Genomic DNA, 20139 nt, shown 5'->3' on the forward strand with positions numbered 1-20139 from the left:
TTATCTCAAAATATATAGGTCAATTATCATTTCTACAAAACCGGTGGGTTTTTCTTTTAATCCAAAATAATAATTAATATCATATATACGCTGAGTATACAAAACATTAGACAGACTGACCAGGTGAATCCAGGTAAAAGCTGTGATCCCTTATTGATGTCAATTGTTAAATCCACTTCAATCAGTCTAGATGAAGGGGAGGAGACAGGTTAAAGAATGATTTTAAACCCTTGAGACAATTGAGACATGGATTGTATATGTGCGCCATTCAGAAGGTGTTCCTAATGTTTTGTACACCCATCTAGTACCGGATCAGACCCCCCCTTTGCCTCCAAAACAGCCTGAATTATTTGGGGTATGGATATGTTCAGATACGCTGTGGCGTTCAAACGTTGCTCAATTGGAAAACATTCCCCACACCACTACACCACCGCCACCAGTCTGAACCGTTGACACCAGGCAGGATGGGTCCATGGACTCATGCTGTTTACACCAAATCCTGACTCTACCATCAGCATGACGCAACATCAACCGGGATTCGTTGGACCAGGCAATGTTTTTCCACTCCTCACTCATCCAGTGTTGGTGATCGCGTGCCCACTTGAGCCACTTCTTGTTTTTAGCTGATCGGATTGAAACCCGGTGTGGTCGTCTGCCGCAATAGCCCACCCGTGACAAGGACCGAAGATGTCGTTCTGCACTCCACTGCTGTAATGTGCAGTTATTTGTCCGTTTGTGGCTCACCTGTTGGCTTGCAACATTCTTGCCTTTTTCCTTCCACCTCTTTCATCAACAAGCTGTTTTCACCCACAGGACTACCGCTGACTGGATGTTTTTTGTTTGTCGCACCATTCTCTGTCAACCCTAGACACTGTCGTGAGTGAAAAGCCCAGCAGGCCGGACATTTCTGAGATACTGGAACCGGCGCAACAGGCACCGACAATCATACCATGCTCAAAGTCGCTTAGGTCACTCGTTTTGCCCATTCTAACGTTCAATCTAACAGTAACTGAACGCCTTGATGCCCGTCTGCCTGCTTTACAGATCAAGCCACGGCCACATGACTCATTGTCTGTAGGAGCAAACTATTTTCATGAAACTGGCCACTGAGTGCATCTCTGTATGGGTCTGTGTGTAATGATGGGTACTGTGTGTGTTTCAGTGTGTAAAAGATTGGGTGGACAAGAGAATGGCTACTGTAGTCAGAAATGCAACCAGGTGATTGTCCTTTGATGCAAATATAAAACATATCTAAGAAATATCCACCTTCTCAAACCATCGCTCTCCCAGGCAGACACAGTTAAACTCGTCCACGCCTTCATCCTCTCCCCGCTTGACTATGGCAACGCTCCGTTCAGGGGGCCTTCCAGCCAAATCCCCTCAGAGGCTACAATTTCTCCAAGATAATGCTGACAGAGTCTTGACCAGAACCAGGAAGTCAGCCCACATCACCCCCATTCTTGCTGAACTCCACTGGCTAACACTACAGCAACTCACCACTGCATCAAGTCCTGAAGACAATTCTCCATACTATGGGGGACCAGGCCTTCTGCTCCATTGCCCCTCGCCTATTGAATTCTCTTCCTGACTCTCTGAGAGCCGCGCCATCAATCAGAATTTAAAACGGGCCTTTAGTGCTAATCTGGAACGTCCTTTTATCACCTAGCCTACTATTGCTATTTCCTGCCTTGATTCTAAATGTGTGATGTTTTTAATAGTCATTTTTATGATCATTATTTTTACCTATGTAGAGCTTTGAGATAACACTGCAATGAAAAGCGCCATACAAATTAAATGTGTTATTATTATTATTATCCCCACAATAGACTTTGGTCCTAAACTGTGATCATAATATATACTCTCACAAATAAAGACAAGTTCACACACAGAAAGACAGACACTGGAAATGAAGATAAATGACATACATTCAAGACTCCTTATTGTCCCTATCAACCACAATGAAAACAATTTACAACATTCTAAGTCAACATCAATGGGGCATTTTTGTTACACAAAAACAATTGGCAGTTTTTGTGGCATGTAAACATTCTTTTAGCCAATATTAAATTACTACAGTACCTCCTTAATGTATCTGTGTATGGGCAATTATTAATATCAGGAATGAATCACAGTATCACAGTAAACCAGCTCCAGGTAAGTTATACATTATTTATCATGACAGCATACTATCAAGCAGCATATCAAAATTGACATTCATTTGACCCACCTCCGTAAACTATTTAACCAAAATGTATTTTGTATTTTAAACAAATCTTTCCCCACAGAAATAATCCCACTGGGTAGCATACCTAACTAGGTAGAAAACAAAACATTGCACGTATTCAGGAACAAAACCTCTTCCCAATCATCCCAAATGACTTCCCATATCGAACCATGTGCAGGTTGTGTCAAGAGGGAAAATAACTAATAACAAAGAGTGGATTGTCCACAAAATGCCTGGTTCAGCAATTATTTCAAGTCTCGTTGGTTGTGCTGGCTGTTCCTGCCACGACTGGAAGTGGGTCAAAACCCAAGGCTTCATTCTGATTGGTTTAGCTGGTCTCGGGAAATTGTTGGACTGTATGTGTGCGTGCGGGTATATTGTGGGACCGTAGAGCGCCGACAACACATTAAAACGAACTCAAACGGATTCGTTGCAAGATTAGTTTACACACATATGCACATGGAAACACACGCATGCACAAACACACACTAAGAGATTCACACACACACACAGAAAAAGTTGCCGGGCCTGCTAAGAGTGTGCAGGTAAGTCTTGCTGGTGAGTAGGGGGTAGAGGTTGGCTGTCTCCTGGTAGTACTGGCAATGCTTGACCTCCAGGGGGCACTGCTTCTGTAGCTCTGCCATCTAAAGCACATCATTGCGTTTGAAACAGATAAAAGGAAGTTAGGATTCCCCCCCTTTGTCTTCCACTGACATCAATGCTTGATTAAGTGTGAATTTGACTTAAGAGGAAGTTAGGATTCGACTGATGGTCATTATTCATGTTGGCAATACTAGTCTAGAAGAGGATGTTATTACTGAAGTCAACTTGTACTGACCTTTGACATCAACGGCCGCATTTGCTTTTTCAAATTTTATTATCTGCATTTGTTCCACCGCCTGAGGACAAGACAGACAAGAGATGGAGATGTTATCTGACCCCAAAAAACTGGGAGAGCGATGACCCAGTTCAAAAGTGTTACAATAGACAAATTGTAGCTGAAAATGTGCTCTTTTTTGTTTATGGTGAGCCAGTGTCACAGAATAAAAAAGTCAAATTACGAGTCACTTATTTATTAAGTTAGTTACCCCTCTAATACTGAGCACTTAATGCTACTGTCTCAAAGCTTGTCTGCTATGGGACTGCAGATGCATTTTGTGTCAAAAAGGTACGTTAGCTGTTTATTCTGACATTTTGTAAATGCTAACACTGATATGAGGTACTGTACTAGGTTACCTGCTGCAGCTCGGCTTTCTGGGCGTTGAGTTGCTCCTGCTGCCTTTCCAGCTCCTCTTTCTGTTTCTGCAGCTCTACGTTCTTCTGGTTGAGGTTGCTCTCCTCCTGGGCCAGCTGCTCCTCAAACAACTTCATCTCCTCGTCCGTGTAGGCCGGGGCCTGCTCCAGAGTCTGGAGAGGAGAAGACGTGGAGGGGAGAAACAAAGAAGGGTAGAAGCGCCATTATTGCATTGCCTCTCAGGGTTAGGGTCAATAGCATTCAGTTCCTCTTGACCACTTCAGGCTCCAGCAGGAAACCACACTGAGGTGGCGGTAGTTGCCTGTCCCTTACTTCCCAGCTGTCTGGCTCTTTGAACTCTTTCTTGTTTGTGGACATCAGGAACTCATCCAGGGAGACCAGTCTATCCTTGTTGGTGTCCACCTGAGTACAGATGAAAGGAATGAAACGTCAGCAAATAGGTTGACTGAAGAAGCAGTATTGATTTTGTGTGTGTGTGTCTGTATGACTCAGTGACTCCATCATACCCCATCCCTCCTGCTAGCTCACCTCATTCATGACGTGTTCCCTCATGCGCAGTCTCTCCTCCTCCATCTCTGTCATGTCATCCTCTTCAAGATTAGGGCTGTACATCTTCTCCAGCTACAAAAACACACACGTATTTAAACTCTGGGCCTGCTCGAGTTACAACACACACACACACACACACACACACACACACACACACACACACACACACACACACACACACACACACACACACACACACACACACACACACACACACACACACACACACACACACACACACACACACACACACACACACACCTCTTTAGTGAACAGGGCTTCGAGCTCCTGTTGATCAATGTAGCCATCTCCGTTGGTGTCTGGAAAAAAGAAAATGGCTTCAATAAAAAAAAAGTGCTTCCTTTGAGGATTTCTTAATAAGGTCCATTGTGATTGGTGTGTAATTGGAGAACGTGACAATATTATTTTATTAGGCTTTTGAACCTGTGAATGGCTACTTGTGTGAGCTTACCGTGGAGTTTGAAGAAGGTCTTGGGGTCAAAGTCATTTGGGTCCAAACCGTCAGACTCCTTCCAGACCTCTTTCAGCTGGTCCTGACTGCCCTACACACACACACACACACACACACTTCACTAGTACAGTTTATAGAAATACCCATATACAGTGTAAACTAGGGAACCAGTAATGATTTCCTACGCCGGACAACTAATTGATAATAATCAGCATTTTATACAGTACCAGTAAAAAGTTTGGACACACCTACTCATTCCAGGGTTTTTCTTTATTTTTACTATTTTCTACATTGTAGAATACTAATAAAGCCATCAAAACTATGAAACAACACACATGGAATCATGGACTTCAACTGTGTACATATGCTCAAGCACACATGCATATTGACACCACACACACACGCTGCTGCTACTCTGTTTATTATATATCCTGATTGCCTAGTCACTTTTACCCCTACCCACATACTGTATTACCTCAACCATCTCGTACCCCTGCACATTGACTCAGTACTGCTTCTCCTTGTATATAGCCTTGAGTTTTTTTATTTTATTTTATTGTGTAACTATTTGGGGCGGCAGGTAGCCTAGTGGTTAGAGCGCTGGACTAGTAACTGAAAGGTTGCAAGATCGAATCCCCGAGTTGACAAGGTAAAAAAAAAACATCTGTTGTTTTGCCCCTGAACAAGGCTGTTCCTAAGGCTGCCCCTGAACCCACTGTTCCTAAGCCATCATTGAAAATAATTTATTCTTAACTGACTTGCCTAGTTAAATGAAGGTAAAATAAAAAATCATTTTTTATTTAGCAAACATTTTGTCAGACTTTTTAAAACTCTGCACTGTTGGGAATGGGCTCATATGTAAGCATTTGACTAAAGTCTACACCAATTGTATTATATATGACCAATAACTTTTTATTTGATCCTCAGTTTTCTCCTATCACAGCCATTCAACTCTGTAACTCTTTTAAAGTCACCATTGGCCTCATGGTGAAATCCCTGAGCCGTTTCCTTCCTCTCCGGCAACTGTGTTAGGAAGGACACCTGTGTCTTTGTAGTGACTGGGTGTATTGATACACCATCCAAAGTGAAATTAATAACTTCACCATGTTCAAAGGGATATTCAATGCCTGCTTCTTTTTTTTACCCATCCAATAGGTGCCCTTGTTTGTGAGGCATTGGAAAACCTCTGGTCTTTGTGATTGGATCTGTGTTTGAAATTCACTGCTCGACCGAGGGACCTTACAAATAATTGTATGTGTGGGGTACAGAGATGATGAACTCATTCAAAAATGATGTTAAACAATATTATTGCACACAGAGTGATTCCATGCAACTTATTATGTGACTTGTTAAGCAAATGTTTACTCCTGAACTTATTTAGGCTTGCCATAAAGGGTTATTGACTCAAGACATTTCAGCTTTTCATTTTTGATAGTAATTTGTAAAACATTCCACTTTGACATTATGGGGTATTGTGTGTAGGCCAGTGACAAAAAAAATCTAAATGTAATCAATTTTAAGTTCAGGCTGTAACACAACCAAATGTGGAAGAAGTAAAGGAGTGTGAATACTTTCTGAAGGCACCGTATAGTCCTTGGCCTATGTTGTTGTATAGGTGGAGTTATATATTTTTAGTTTCAAACCATTTTGAAAATGTTTATCCCAATGTCACACATTGGCCCCATGTATCTATAGAAAGACCCATATACAGTAACGGGGTCTTTGTTAGATTAGTATCACTGTAAATTCCTACAGGGTTGTTAAGTTGTAGCCTTATCCTAGATCTGTTTGTGCATTATAACCAACTCATGTGGTTGGCTATAGGTCTACAGCACAAAAAGATTGAAGACCAGGCTAGTTCATTTGGGGTTCAGTAATTTGGGGTTTAATATCACTGAAATATCTTAGAGGGTGGTTGATTATCAAGGTAAATGTCTTACATGGTGATTGATTTTGGGTTTAGTTATAGTATCATTGTAAAATCACAGCCTCCAGTATTTATGCTGCAATAGTTTGTGTCGGGGGGCTAGGGTCAGTCTGTTATATCTGGAGTATTTTTCCTTTCTTATCCGGTGTCCTGTGTGAATTTAAGTATGCTCCCTCTAATTCTCTCTCTCCCTCTCGGAGGACCTGAGCCCTAGGTCCATGCCTCAGGACTACCTGGCCTGATGACTCCTTGCTGTCCCCAGTCCACCTGGTCATGCTGCTGCTCCAGTTTCAACTGTTCTGCCTGCGGCTATGGAACCCTGATCTGTTCACCGGACGTGCTACCTTATCCCGGACCTGCTTTTTTCGACTCTCTCTCTACCGCACCTGCTGTCTCTAACTCTGAATGATCGGCTATGAAAAGCCACCTGACATTTACTACTGAGATGCTGACCCGTTACACCCTCTACAACCACTGTGATTATTATTATTCGACCCTGCTGGTCATCTATGAACGTTTTAACATCTTGGTCATGTACTGTTATAATCTCTACCCGGCATAGCCAGAATAAGACTGGCCACCCCTCAGAGCCTGGTTCCTCTCTAGGTTTCTTCCTAGGTTCCAGCCTTTCTAGGGAGTTTTTCCTAGCCACTGTGCTTCTACATCTGGATTGCTTGCTGTTCGGGGTTTTAGGCTGGGTTTCTGTATAGCACTTTGTGACATCGGCTGACGTAAAAAGGGCTTTATAAATACATTTGATTGATTGAAATGTCCAATACGGTGGTTGATTTAGGGTTTAGTTAATGTAATCATGTTTCTGTCCAACCATTTTTAAGCAAGTAAAGTAGCTGTTGGATAAAACAGCCTGATGGAAACAGAAAATTGTCTGTAAACTTCCCTAAATATCGACAAAACAAAATGACGCTCAATTGGTGGATAATTTTTGGGCCGGTGAAACGGTTCATGCAACAAATTGGCAGTGGAAACCATTTTTTTGGCGCAATTGTTGATAGAATAGGCCTAACCATCATGTTGGGGTAAATATGCAGTCATGCAATAGAGGGTTTAGTTATGGTATCATTGTAAAAGTCTTACAGGGTGGTTGAATTTGAGTTAAGTTACAGTATCAAGGTAAATGTCTCGCATGGTATTTAGTTTTGGGTTTAGCTATAGTAGCAGGGTAACTGTCTTACAGGGTGGTTGATTTTGGGATGGTTTGCGTGTTTCTTCCTCAGCTCTTCGTAGTGCTGTTCCTCGTCCTTGCGTTGCTCCTTGTCGAGGTTCTTCAGGTGCTCCTTCCTCTTGTGCTCCTTCATCATCTCGTACCTCTTAAACTCCTCGTGCCGATCCTTGTCATAGTTTTCCAGGTCACTGGTAGCCTATATACATCAACCAGGAAAAGGAGACAACGAGAACTGAACAAATGAAAACAAAAGCACGATTTCAATTCAACCCCTAGCCCTAGATACTTCTGAAAAGGCTTTAAATCTGTGTAGATATGGAATTGAGCAAAATAAATACTATTTATGCCTACAGTTCTGCATCACCATGGACCTGGAGGGATTTCAAACCAATAAATGTGGACAGAGACTATTATAGAAGAGACTGAGAAAGGATGTGACATGCTCTTGATGATTAGTTTGAAGTACAAATGATATTAGTTCACATAGCAACATCACTGACTTCAGACTCATCACTAAGAAGTAGCATGCTACCAAAGGATTCACATTAGGCGCTGGAAAGGTCAGAGTTCAAACTGAATTCACTTTTAGTTGAGTGTAAATGTTCAAAATAGTCTTCATTCCGATATTAAGAAAAACAGGAAGTAGGTTTGCGTTCTTTACCAAGGAGAAATCTTCAATTTTCTAGTTTAGTTCACACACAACCCCAGGCTCTCTCTCAACTGTCAAAGCTGATTTGGGCATTTACCTCTGGCAAGCCAGCTCTCACCAACAAAGGACAAATAGCTCAGAATGCTTCAGTGCCTCTGTGTAATTAAATCTACAAGTGAAAGCTCAGGATTGTTAATAGCAACAAAAACGTTAATTTGTTCACCATGGATAAAGAGGAGCATTACAAGGTAATTCAAAGACTTCTATTAGGTCAAATCGACCCTATTTGGGGACACTGTCGTCCTCTAACCATTTTTCCATTATCTAACATCACCAGATAGAGCACATGTGCATGGCCAGGATGAACTTTCCATTACATTTGCTATTCAAACAATAAGTTAGCTTCAAGGCTATAACCCCTTTGGGGTGGATGTCCTAGCTCACAAGAGAGTTTACAAGTTATTTTACGCTTATTCATTCAAGAGGCATCAATTACAGAGCAAACATTTCAGCTGTCAGGCCATTGTCAGCGTGTGAACTTTTAAACTCTCTTTTCGAGTATGGACCCTGGTATCATTTTGGTCCATGCACCATGTGTTCTGAGCAGGGTGGTTTCAAGAACCATTGTGTGGTCATTTTAAACATTGCATCACGTTGTAGTGTGTGTATAAACATTCCTACCGATTTAATAAGCTTATCCAGGTCCTCCACTTCGAAGGTGTGTGGGTTCATGTGGTTCATATACTCAAACTGCATGAGCAGCGCCTTGTGGTTCATTTCTGAGGGGGGAAAGAGAAGTTTCCTATTAGGAGGGAAACTAATACTGTACGATTTAAGTGGTTACAAGTTGCTTGCTGACAACTGCTGCCAAAAAGTACGCCCATACTTTATATGAGGTAATTGTGTAGTTACAGCTCAAATGTATCCACAATTCAATCATTGTAATTAATTGTGTTTGTAATAAATTAAAGTGACCTTTACTCTAGAATATTGTACATTAACATCCTCTCTTAACAATAATAAACTAGTCACTCACACCTCTTTTGAATGATAACACCAAGCAGTTATTAATATTGTGGATATTGGACAATGGTAGTGCAACGCTAAAAGACGGTGCTAAAAACTCACAGGCAGTTGAGAGATTGTTTTGATGACTGACTCTTGCTTTGGCGGTGACCGCAGCCAGGTATTTCTGGCAGTCCCAATATAAGCATGGTCTTGTTTGAGTGCAAGACCATGCTTGTTAGTAGTACCTCAACCCCTCTTCCAAGATGTGTCAACATGGACATTTCCGCAACATGTGACTTTCCTATTTACTTGCACAATAGCCTCAAGGCACTTCCATTTTCCTACGTGATGGACTATATCAAGCTTAGGATGTTGGTGGTGCATTGCATCATATGTCCTGTCAATTGGACAAACGTTCCTGCTGATAGGATGGCTGCAGGTTGGACGGGAAAGGACATATTTGAACAGACCAGCGTACCATGCCCTCCCTCAACGTCTTGTTTAGCTTTGATGAGCGTCCGTAGCCTGTTCACCTCCTGCCTCTTCAACTCGTCAAGTTTGGTCCTCACGTGATGGCCGACAAAGTCCAGCTCTTTGGCCAGCTTGCCTTGCTGCTCAGAAACAAAAAGCAACCAGAGATTTGAGTGACCAATAACAATAAATGGAAACTGACCAGGAGGCCAGCTGGGTCATGTTCATTAGGGCATGCAACAAACAGTTGAAAACATTTTGCAACAGAAAAATAAAATGAGCATTTCTTATTGGACAAGTCCGGGTAGTCCCTCCCTGTTTTTTTTGTCCGTTTGGTGCCTAATGAACACAACCCTGCAAATGCTGAAGCTGCTGGGGTACCTTAATGTCCTCCATGTCTGTGTTGTGGAGCTTCTCTCTGAAATGCTGGTCCTTCTCCAGGAAATCAATGACTTCCCTGAGGTAGCGGTCATAGTGAAGGCCCGTGTCCTGAAACAAAAAAACAGTCAAAATCCACATTGTAGTGCGTAAGTGGGACAGAGATGAAAGGGGAGAGGTTTACATTGGATTCATATGGCCTAGGTCTAAACCTCCTCCATTTCCTGCAGCCTTTCTTCTTTCTTATGCGTTCAAATAGCCTAACCTTAGCCAGTCTCAAAATATTATTTCACAAGTATTAAAAAGACCATCTGCTTCCTACACAGTTGTTATCACTTCTTCATCAAATTGCACATGATCAGTACTGCAACACACACACTCCACTCACCACACTCTGTGGCGCCTCTAGTTTCTGCTCTGGGGTTTCCACTTTAGTCTTGTCCACAGCGATGGGCACTGCTTCCACACAGAACCACAAGCTCAGGACGAGCACAGGGCAGCGGCAGAAGGCTTTACTCCACAACATCTGTGTACACAGGAGCACATCACCAGCCTAAGGTTAATAAGTGGCTACATCAACAGCTGCTTCAAGGGAAAGTACACAGGAGAACATCACCAGGCTAAGGTTTATTGGCTACACAGCTGCTTCAAGGGATACTATGAGAAATTGCTGATGGTAAAAACAGACAAATGTCATATTTCAGTTGGTCAAATGAAATAACACTAATCTATTTCTCACAGACATAGAATGGCAAGATGTACAGCATCTGTTTGAGCCTATAGGTACGTCATTGATATTGCGAGTTGCCAATGGAGCTCTTTATGTATAGAGTGTATATTGCATTCCTAAATGTTTCATAGTGATAAGAACAAATAGGTTTATACTGTAAACCTCACCTTCTTACAGTAAGCTCACTGGCCTGGGAAATGGGCCATTGATTTTGCAATCAGTGAACCCACACACACACACACACACTCCTCCCTATTGACCAATGTGTTGACAAGTAAAATGTTAAACTAGTTTAATCTCAATCTCCACAGTAACCTCCCCACCAAAAGAAAACAGTGGTGATTGTGCCACTCACGTGTCTGTGGGATAAACCAGGGAGTGTGCTCAGCAGGACATAACGTTTTGGAACGTTCAGATAGAAATATCTTATGTAGAACAAAAATGCCTCTCCGACATGTAGAACAAGGCATCATGTCCCGAGTGGTGCAGCGGTCTAAGGCACTGCATCTCAGTGCAAGAGGCGTCACTACAGTCCCTGGTTCGAATCCAGGCTGTATCACATCTGGCCGTGATTGGGAGTTCCATATGGTGGTGCACATTTGGCCCAGCGTCGTCCGGCTTTGGCCGCCATTGTAAATACGAAATTGTTCTTAACTGACTTGCCTAGTTATATAAAGGTTAAATAAAAAAATGTAATAAAATGTCGACTCTGTTCAAGGCATTTTTATCGACAACGTTTGGCAACTGAACTTGGCCCAGTTCTCTTGGGCTTTGACACCTGAAAGAGAAGCTTGTCAACCTGTTTATGTATTACTTCACGACACGAACTCATCAGCAGCATCCAGTAGTTTTGAACCTGTTGTTACATCTGTGATCTAGCTATCTAATTTTATCAGGTCCATATTGTGGGTCTTTCTTGATAATAATGAGTTCTGGCTATATGTGTAAGAAATACTGGAAAGATCATAATAACTACTTAAGTGTCGAACAAGTAGGCTGTGGATGATTTCCCTTCAACTGTTCCAACACGTCCAACTAACGTTACTGAACTGTCATTTGTTCATAATAGCATGATAATAAATGTCATGTAACAGAAACTTACTTTGACAGCTGCCCCTTCCAAGTAATGGTATGTCACGCCACGCTTTTTGAAACGTTAATTTATCCAAACGTTAAAAAGACTGGAGTCTGTTTACAGCTGTCATGCACTTTACACCGGCCAGAGTCTCTTCCTAACCCTAGTGGTCGTCACTAGTTATCACAGCCACAAAGTCATAATTACGCTAAACCCCGCCTATTTAAAAAAATATATTATCCTTCTTCTTAATATCTGAATTTAAAGCTAACCCGAACCCTAACCACACTGCTAACCTTATGTCTAACCATAACCTTAAATTAAGACCAAAAAGCAACAAACACATTTTTTTTATGATGCCAATTTTGACTTTATGGCTGGGGTAACTAGTGACAACCCTAGGAATAGTAGTAAGATCAACCTACGGGCTAATTGCCATGGTAACGCCCCCACGTGGCCACAACTATCCTCATTGGGTAGAAATATTCTCGTCGCTTTGTGAAATAGTCGCATTGGCAGCCAGTTGGGCAGAAGATATGTCAGTCAAACTGTTCCTCAAACTGTTGGTCAAGGTGCTATGAGGCTAAATGTACGTGGCGTTTGCAAACCTGTGTGAACCAAGAACAAGTATGGTTTAGTATGAATATATTAAACCCTCGTTGACGTTTGTAGGCGATGGGCGTATTCGAGTGGATCACTTTTGGCAAGTCGGAGACCCCCGCCTTTCAAAGTGTGTTGCATCAAATCAAAGTTTATTGGTTGCATACACATATTTGAAGATCTTAACATAGGTGCATCAAAATGCTTATGTTTCTAGCTCCAACGGTGCAGTAATAACTAACAATACATTAACAATACACACATAATCCAACATTTAAAAAAAGAAAGAAATTAAGACAGATCAGAAGAGCAATATCAGAGACCGGAATATAAATATATATTTATATTTTACATGTTAGTCATCTAGCAGATGCTCTTATGCAGAGCTACTTACGGTTTGTGCATTTATCTTAAAAGCTAGGTGGGAAAACCACATCACAGTCATAGTGTGGCTCAGTTGGTAGAGCATGGTGTGTGCAATGCCAGGGTTGTGGGTTTGATTCCCACGGGGGCCAGTACAAAATAAAAATGCATGAAATTAAATGTATGAAATATATGCATTCACTACTGTAAGTCGCTCTGGATAAGAGTGTCTGCTAAATGTAAAAAAATGTAAATAGTAAGTACATTTTCTAGTCAGACCTAGTAAAGTGTGAAAAAAAAGGCAAGTGTGAGTGTTAGCTTACAAAAGGCATTCTGAATTGATTTTTTTCAGGGTGGGGGTCAGAGGGGTAGAGGAGGGGGTGCGAGGGGGGTGCTGTGGAATTATTTAAGATACTCTTCGAAGAGGTTGGTTTTAAGATGGTTTTGGAAGATAGGCAAGGACTCTGCTGTCCTAGCTTCAGGGGGAAGCTGGTTCCACCATTGGGGTGCCAGGACAGAGAACAGCTTGGACTGGGCTGCACACTCCCGTAGGGGTGGGAGGGCCAAGATTACAGAGTACTCTGAGAATATGGTGTGTATTGACAGTATGGACAGTATATTAATGGAAAAGGTATGTACAGCAGTGTTTATAAAGGAGGACTTTTGACTAGAATACAGTATGTACATATAAAGTGGGTAAAACAGTATGTAAACATTAGTAGAGTGAATGGTGTTCGATGACTCTATGTACAGTACATAGGGCAGCAGTCTCTGAAGTGCAGGGTAGATTACTGGGTGGTTGCCAGCTAGTGATGACTGTTTAACAGTCTGATGGCCTGGAGATAGAAGCTGTCTCTCGGTCCCAGCTTTGATGCACCCTGTCTCCGCCTTCTAGATGGTAGCGGGGTGAACAGGCCGTGGCTCGGGTGGCTAAAGGTCCTCGATGATCTTCTTAGCCTTCCTGTAACACCGGTGCTGTAGATGTCCTGGAAAGCAGGTAGGTTGGGGCGGGCGGGCGGTTCAGTTCCCGTACCAGGCGGTGATACAGCCCGACAGAATACTCTCGATGGTGAATCTGTAGAAGGGTTTATCATAGTCCAAAAAATGTATGCGTATGCACAGTAGTGTTATAAAATATTGGACTGTTGGCTTTCATACTTTTCTCAATCTCAGCGCAGCTCAAGCAATTTCTCCAACTGGCAACACATTCAAATGAATAGAGGAAGCTTACCGGAGCAGCGTTGATTGGAAATTGTGGCGAGGTGTGCGTTCGGGCTGTGCGTCTTCGGCCGATGGTGGTCTCAGAGCCAAGTAGCTATGTCACAGTGGCACACCGGACTATCGCGTCTCAGCATCCGTATGATTTAAGTTTTATGGGGATAAAAAATGTCCGACTTGCACCAACAACATGTTGATTGGGGTAGCATGTTAGAGCGTTGTGCCAGTCACCGAAAGGTCATTGGTTCAAATACCTGAGCCGACAAGGTGAAAAATCTGTTGATGTGCCCTTGAGCAAAGCACTTAAGATCCTTAAGAGTCTATTGACGCATCCGCACATCAATCCAATTAACATAATACAAAAATACCCATCAAAACTGTGAATTTAAGCTAGAGATATCTGGTTTTGCATGGGCTGGGTCTCAATCCACCACATCCGTCTTTCGGCTTTCCGCATCTGCGGTGGAAAGTGAAAGAGCTAAAGAGCTGCTTGTCAGACCAGGAGACATCCCAAAAATCGGTCTTCTCACAAAAACGTCTGTTTTGTGTTTGGCCTGCTAACTATGAAATGATAACACTCCAACAAACACAATGGTGTTTGTCACGGATCCCTCCGGAACGTTCATCATGAACACCTGTCCCCTATTCCCACTGATTAGTATTTGTATATATGTGCCCTTTGGAGGGTGAATATTGTTACAATGTCCGTTGGTGCATGTGAGTACCTGTGCTGTGTGTTTTGGGCTTTAGTGCCCTTGTGGATTGCCCAGATGATTACGAGTCTCGTCCCGTGTGTTAATCATTGTGCACTAGTGTTATTTATTCGAAGGAACTCCTCGCTCTTTTGTTTGGGTTTCAACCCTGTGTTTTATGTACGTGTTTGTTTGGTCTTCCTGCCCTTACACGGCACGCCGTTATTTGGGGCGTAATAAAAAAAACTATTACGCATTCCTGCGCCTGTCTCACCAAATTATTGTTACCAACGTGATAGTGTTCTCCGTTTTGAGGTACAACTCCCACAAGTGTCACGGGACTCAGCCTCTCACTCAACGTGATTAAGACAAAGGAGATGATTGTGGACTACAGGAAAAGGAGGACCGAGCACACCCCCATTCTCATCGACGGGGCTGTAGTGGAGCAGGTTGAGAGTTTCAAGTCCCTTGGTGTCCACTTCACCAACAAACTAACATGGTCCAAGCACACCAAGACAGTCGTAAAGAGGGCATGACAAAACCTATTCCCCCTCAGGATACTGAAAAGATTTGGCATGGGTCCTCAGAAGGTTCTACAGCTGCACCATCGAGAGCATCCTGACTGGTTGCATCACTGCCTGGTATGGCAACTGCTTGGCCTCCGACCGCCAGGTACAACAAAGGGTAGTGTGTACGCCCCAGTACATCACAGGGGCCAAGCTTCCTGCCATCCAGTACCTCTATACCAGGCGACGTCAGATTAAGGCCCTAAAAATTGTCAAAAACTCCAGCCACCCTAGTCATAGACTGTTCTCTCTGCTACCGCACAGTAAGCGGTACCGGAGCGTCAAGTCTAGGTCCAAGAGGCTTTTAAACAGCTTCTACCACCAAGCCATAAGACTCCTGAACATCTAATCAAATGGATACCCAGACTAGTATCAAATAAATTGAAGTATGGGGGTAAATATGTGGTTAAATATGTGTCCAAAAATCTTCAATATTTCCTGAGCTTTCTTATATCTCCTAGACATAGGACAGACACTTCAAAACTTTTTTCCTTATGATTTATGTTTTGACTGTCATTTTTTTGGCCATTCATGAATGTGTTATTCAATGTGTTTCTGTGGGCTGTAGTAGTAGTAAAGGACAAATTCAATATTTTATCACTTTTTTTATACATAAAGGGGTCCTAAATTTCTAAATCAAATAGCTTAATGATCCATGGTATGACCATCTTAAAATTATTCCATATGTTAGCCTAGTAAAACAACACATTTCACTGCACCTATCCAGTGTATGTGACAATATTTTTTTCTAAATAATAATACATAAAAAAGACTGCATGAATATTGCAAAAACCATGTGATCAAATACAAAGGTGAGGAGGTTTTTACTGCAGTCGACTGAAAGTTTCTGCAGTTGCTCTTCACCAACTTCCTCATGCAGCCATCGCCTGCGTTGTGGGAGGCTCTATTGTCAACCAATCATTAGACTTTTTTTGTTTGACCCATGCAAACGTGACCGAAGACATGACTGAAAGAGGAACCAACTTCACCGCGATTTCAGTACTGCGGATGATATATACAAATGATTTAAGTTTGTGAGTGTGTGAAATGGGGGTTGGATACATAGAAAGACGTAGACAATGTCAACACTGCCATGTTGATCTGTGCCGTGCTATTGGAAAACCACTTTGGTGTCCGACTTTCGGCTGTCGCAGTTGCACCTCCCCAAAAATAATTCCTCGATTTTCGTCTACAGTCGGTTGCTTGATCCTTACCACTCAAACATGCCCGATGTCATGGTGAGATTGGCTAGCTAAGCTCATGTGCAGAAACGCACCATCGGGTCTAACGATCGTCTCTCACCCAACTGCGCATTTGCAGGCCGTCAAATCAATGTGCAGGCAGTCAAATCGATGCTCAGATGTTGCAAGCATCAACCAATGGTTGTGTGCCGTGTCATTGACTGAAAGATTGCTATATCTTATGACATGGTTAGCTGATATGTAAAATACCTATCCAGGCAGGGCGTCATGAACCTAAAAAATGAGAGGGCACAAAGTAGCTTGCGTGAGGATGGCTGGGGGTGGTCTGAAGTGGATCTAGGCCCCCGTCCGGAAGTTGGAGAATTTAGCATTTTTCAAACACCTGAAACTGCATTTTCCTGCTATCTAGAGACATTATCATGACGCTTAATTCTATGTAAAGAATATGTCGATTTTTCTGCATATCTAAGACTACCTCGAGCTGTCTGTATCCTCCTGACTGGTAGTTATTTTTTTAAAGAAACTAAAATCTAGGTAAAAGATTGAAAGGAATGTGAGTCTTATTTAGTACATTTAGTTATTGGTTGCTTTTCTAAAGTCTACCAACCTTGCCAGCAGGCATGACAGATAAAATAGTTATACAAGCTAGCTACTCTAACTTGATTGTTAGCTGGAAATGGCTTCTTGGTAGATAGTTATGAGGTTGGGAACCTATCTGGGCTAGCTGGAGCCTACTTAATAAAATTGCTAGGTGGCTACTAGTAGTATTTATTACAGAGAAACAACAACAATAGTTTTACATTTTTTAAACAGGACAAATCTGACAAGGCACGTGCCCCTGTGCCCTCTATTGGCATGACACCACTGTATCCAGGTGTTGTAAGACCTGGGCAGAGGAAGCCGCCCAATGGCACTCCTTCCATATAAAGTTGTTTTTGACTAAAATGAAAACGTATCAGTTTGTCAATTTCACGAGGTTGGAGTAATAACATGTTCAGCTACTTAAGACATTGGCTCGAATCTAGGTTGTGCCTTTAGATTTCGAGAAAAGGTACAACTAAAGGAAGAATTTTACACTTCTCTCATTGGGTGTGTTTGAGTGGATCACTTTTCCTTCAAAGTGTGTCAAATACAGGCTACAGCTGAGACTGGAATGATACAGTTGGACCCATTGGTTGGACCACTTTCCAATTCAGCATCTCTTTGGATGTGTTCGAGCGGATCACTTTTGTCAAGATGGTCACCGCATTTAAAAGTTTGTTTCATTATGGGGATACAAATTGTCCGGCTTGCGCAAACATGTTGACTGCATGAACTTTACAAAAATCATGTGATCAAAGGTCATGAAGTTTTGACTGCAGCGACCGCAAGTTTCTGCAGTTTCTCTTCACCAACTTCACACTGCAGCTATCCTCTGCATAGTGTGAAGCTCTATTGTCAACCAATCATTAGTGTGTTTTTGTTAGACCCATGTGAAGGTGACCATAGATATGACTGAAACAGGAACCAAATTTGTCACGATTCATGTATATAGTGAATATATATATATATATATATATATATACAAATGAATGTGACATTTAAGGCTCTCTCGCACTAATTGATTGTACAATGAACACATATGATTTCAGTTTGTGAGTGTGTGATATGGGGGTTGGAAAAGTTAATTTGTACATTATAAAGAAAAACTTTAATAAACAATGGCAACACTGTCATGTTGATCTGAGACTTGCTGTTGGAAAACTTTCAACAGTTGCAGATGCACCTCCCCTGACTTTGCTCCTTGACTTTCGTCTACAGTCAGTTACTTCACATGCTGACCAGACAGCGCGCATGTTGATTTTGTCCACCCACACCAGACGCGATCAGGACGCACAGGTTGAAATATCAAAATGAACTCTGAACCAACTATATTAATTTGGGGACAGGTCGAAACACATGAAACATTCATGACCATTTAGCTAGCTTGCTGTTGCTAGCTAATTTGTCCTGGGAAATAAACATTGGGTTGTTATTTTACCTGAAATGCACAAGTTCCTCTACTTTGACAATGAATCCACAGATAAAAGGGTAAACAGAGTTTGTTTCTAGTAATCTCTCCTCCTTCAGGCTTCTTCTTCTTTGGACTTTATATGGCGGTTGGCAACCAACTTAAAGGTTCATTACCACCACCAACTGGACTGGAGTGTGGACCTCAGTTCATCTTTCAATCACCCACGTGGATATATGCTCCTTAAAACCAATGAGGAGATGGGAGAGGCGGGACTTGCAGCTCGTCACAAATAGAACCAAGTTCTATTTTAGCGCCTGGCAACGCAGACACTTGTTGACGCGCGTGAGCAGTGTGGGTGTAATGATTGAATACCGTATGTGTACATGTATTTTGCGACGTGAGCGGTGTGGTCAGCATGTTAGCCTTACCACTCAAACGTGCCCATATACTTCTCAAGCCTTGGTCTGGTCTACAGTCTGCTTCACAAGCATTCCCGGAAGTCTAGTGATGTTGGGCCTCGGTTTAGAACCGAAAGTCTAAACGGGATCCTTTTGACGTCCGAACTCTGATGTCAACCCCACTGAAGTTGACATTTAAAATGGTTAGGGTTAAGTATGGAACGCCGTTTGGACGTTCCAAGGATCTCGGATACCGCTAACCGTTTAGAAACTCTTTGCCAAGATGGTGGAGTTACAGCAGAGCCAAAAGGCTCGTTTGATTGGTAAGGCGAAAGCATCCGACCGTAGATGCAATTCAATGAGTGGGGGAGATGGATCTGCGATGGCCGAAAGTCGGACACTGATCTGGTTTTCCAACAGCAAGCCTCAGTGCAAACTGCAGTGTTGCCATTGTTTATAAAAGTTGTTCTTTATCATGTTGAAATAAACATATCCTCGACCCCCATATCATACACGCCCTCAGTCCCGCTCAAAATGCCTTAGATTGCTCTTTTGTCCCACCCCACACACATGCGGAGACCTCACCTGGCTTAACTGGTGCCTCCAGAGACGAAACCTCTCTCATCGTCACTCAACGCCTAGGTTTACCTCCACTGTACTCACATACTATCATACCATTGTCTGTACATTATGCCCTGAATCTATTCTACCACGCCAGAAATCTGCTCCTTTTATACTCTGTCCACAATGCACTAGACAGGCAGTTTTTATAGCCTTTAGCCGTACCCTTATCCTCCTCTGTTCCTCTGGTGATGTAGAGGTTAACCCAGGCCCTGTAGCCCCCAGTTCCACTCCTATTCCCCAGGCACTATCATTTGTTGACTACTGTAACCGTAAAAGCCTTGGTTTCAAGCATGTTAACATCAGAAGCCTCCCCCTAAGTTTGTTTTATTCACTGCTTCAGCACACTCCGACAAACCTGATGTCCTAGCCGTGTCTGAATCCTGGTTTAGGAAGGCCACCAAAAACTCGGAAATTTCCATCCCCAACTACAACATTTTCCGCCGAGATAGAACTGCCAAAGGGGGCGGAGTTAGCCTGCAGAGTTCTGTCATGCTATCCAGGTCGGTGCCCAAAGAGTTCGAGCTTCTACTTTTAAAAATCCACCTTTCCAGAAACAAGTCTC

At 42.5% G+C, this 20139-nt stretch overlaps 2 protein-coding genes across 2 annotated transcripts in view; one reads left to right on the plus strand and one right to left on the minus strand.

The window, feature by feature from the left end:
• Positions 1 to 1907: 1907 nt before the first annotated feature.
• LOC106561081 (nucleobindin-2) lies at positions 1908 to 12247 on the minus strand. Its single transcript, XM_014124704.2, has 13 exons — positions 11949 to 12247; positions 10505 to 10642; positions 10120 to 10227; positions 9746 to 9878; positions 8941 to 9038; positions 7621 to 7806; positions 4501 to 4591; positions 4290 to 4348; positions 4008 to 4100; positions 3792 to 3881; positions 3461 to 3631; positions 3063 to 3123; positions 1908 to 2868 (listed from the first exon to the last, which is right to left on the minus strand). Exons 2-13 carry the CDS (start codon positions 10640 to 10642, stop codon positions 2756 to 2758), a joined length of 1341 nt encoding a protein of 446 aa, XP_013980179.1. The 5' UTR covers positions 11949 to 12247; the 3' UTR covers positions 1908 to 2755.
• A 1536-nt stretch (positions 12248 to 13783) lies between these two features.
• LOC106561080 (phosphatidylinositol 4-phosphate 3-kinase C2 domain-containing subunit alpha) overlaps positions 13784 to 20139 on the plus strand; it is a 65777-nt gene continuing 59421 nt past the window's right edge. Inside the window, exon 1 of the mRNA XM_014124702.2 lies at positions 13784 to 13881. The gene's annotated coding sequence lies outside the window, so the exon portion shown is untranslated. The remainder of the gene's footprint in view (positions 13882 to 20139) is intronic.

This window comes from Salmo salar, chromosome ssa10 (genome assembly GCF_905237065.1).
Source record: "Salmo salar chromosome ssa10, Ssal_v3.1, whole genome shotgun sequence".
Lineage (NCBI taxonomy): Eukaryota > Metazoa > Chordata > Actinopteri > Salmoniformes > Salmonidae > Salmo > Salmo salar.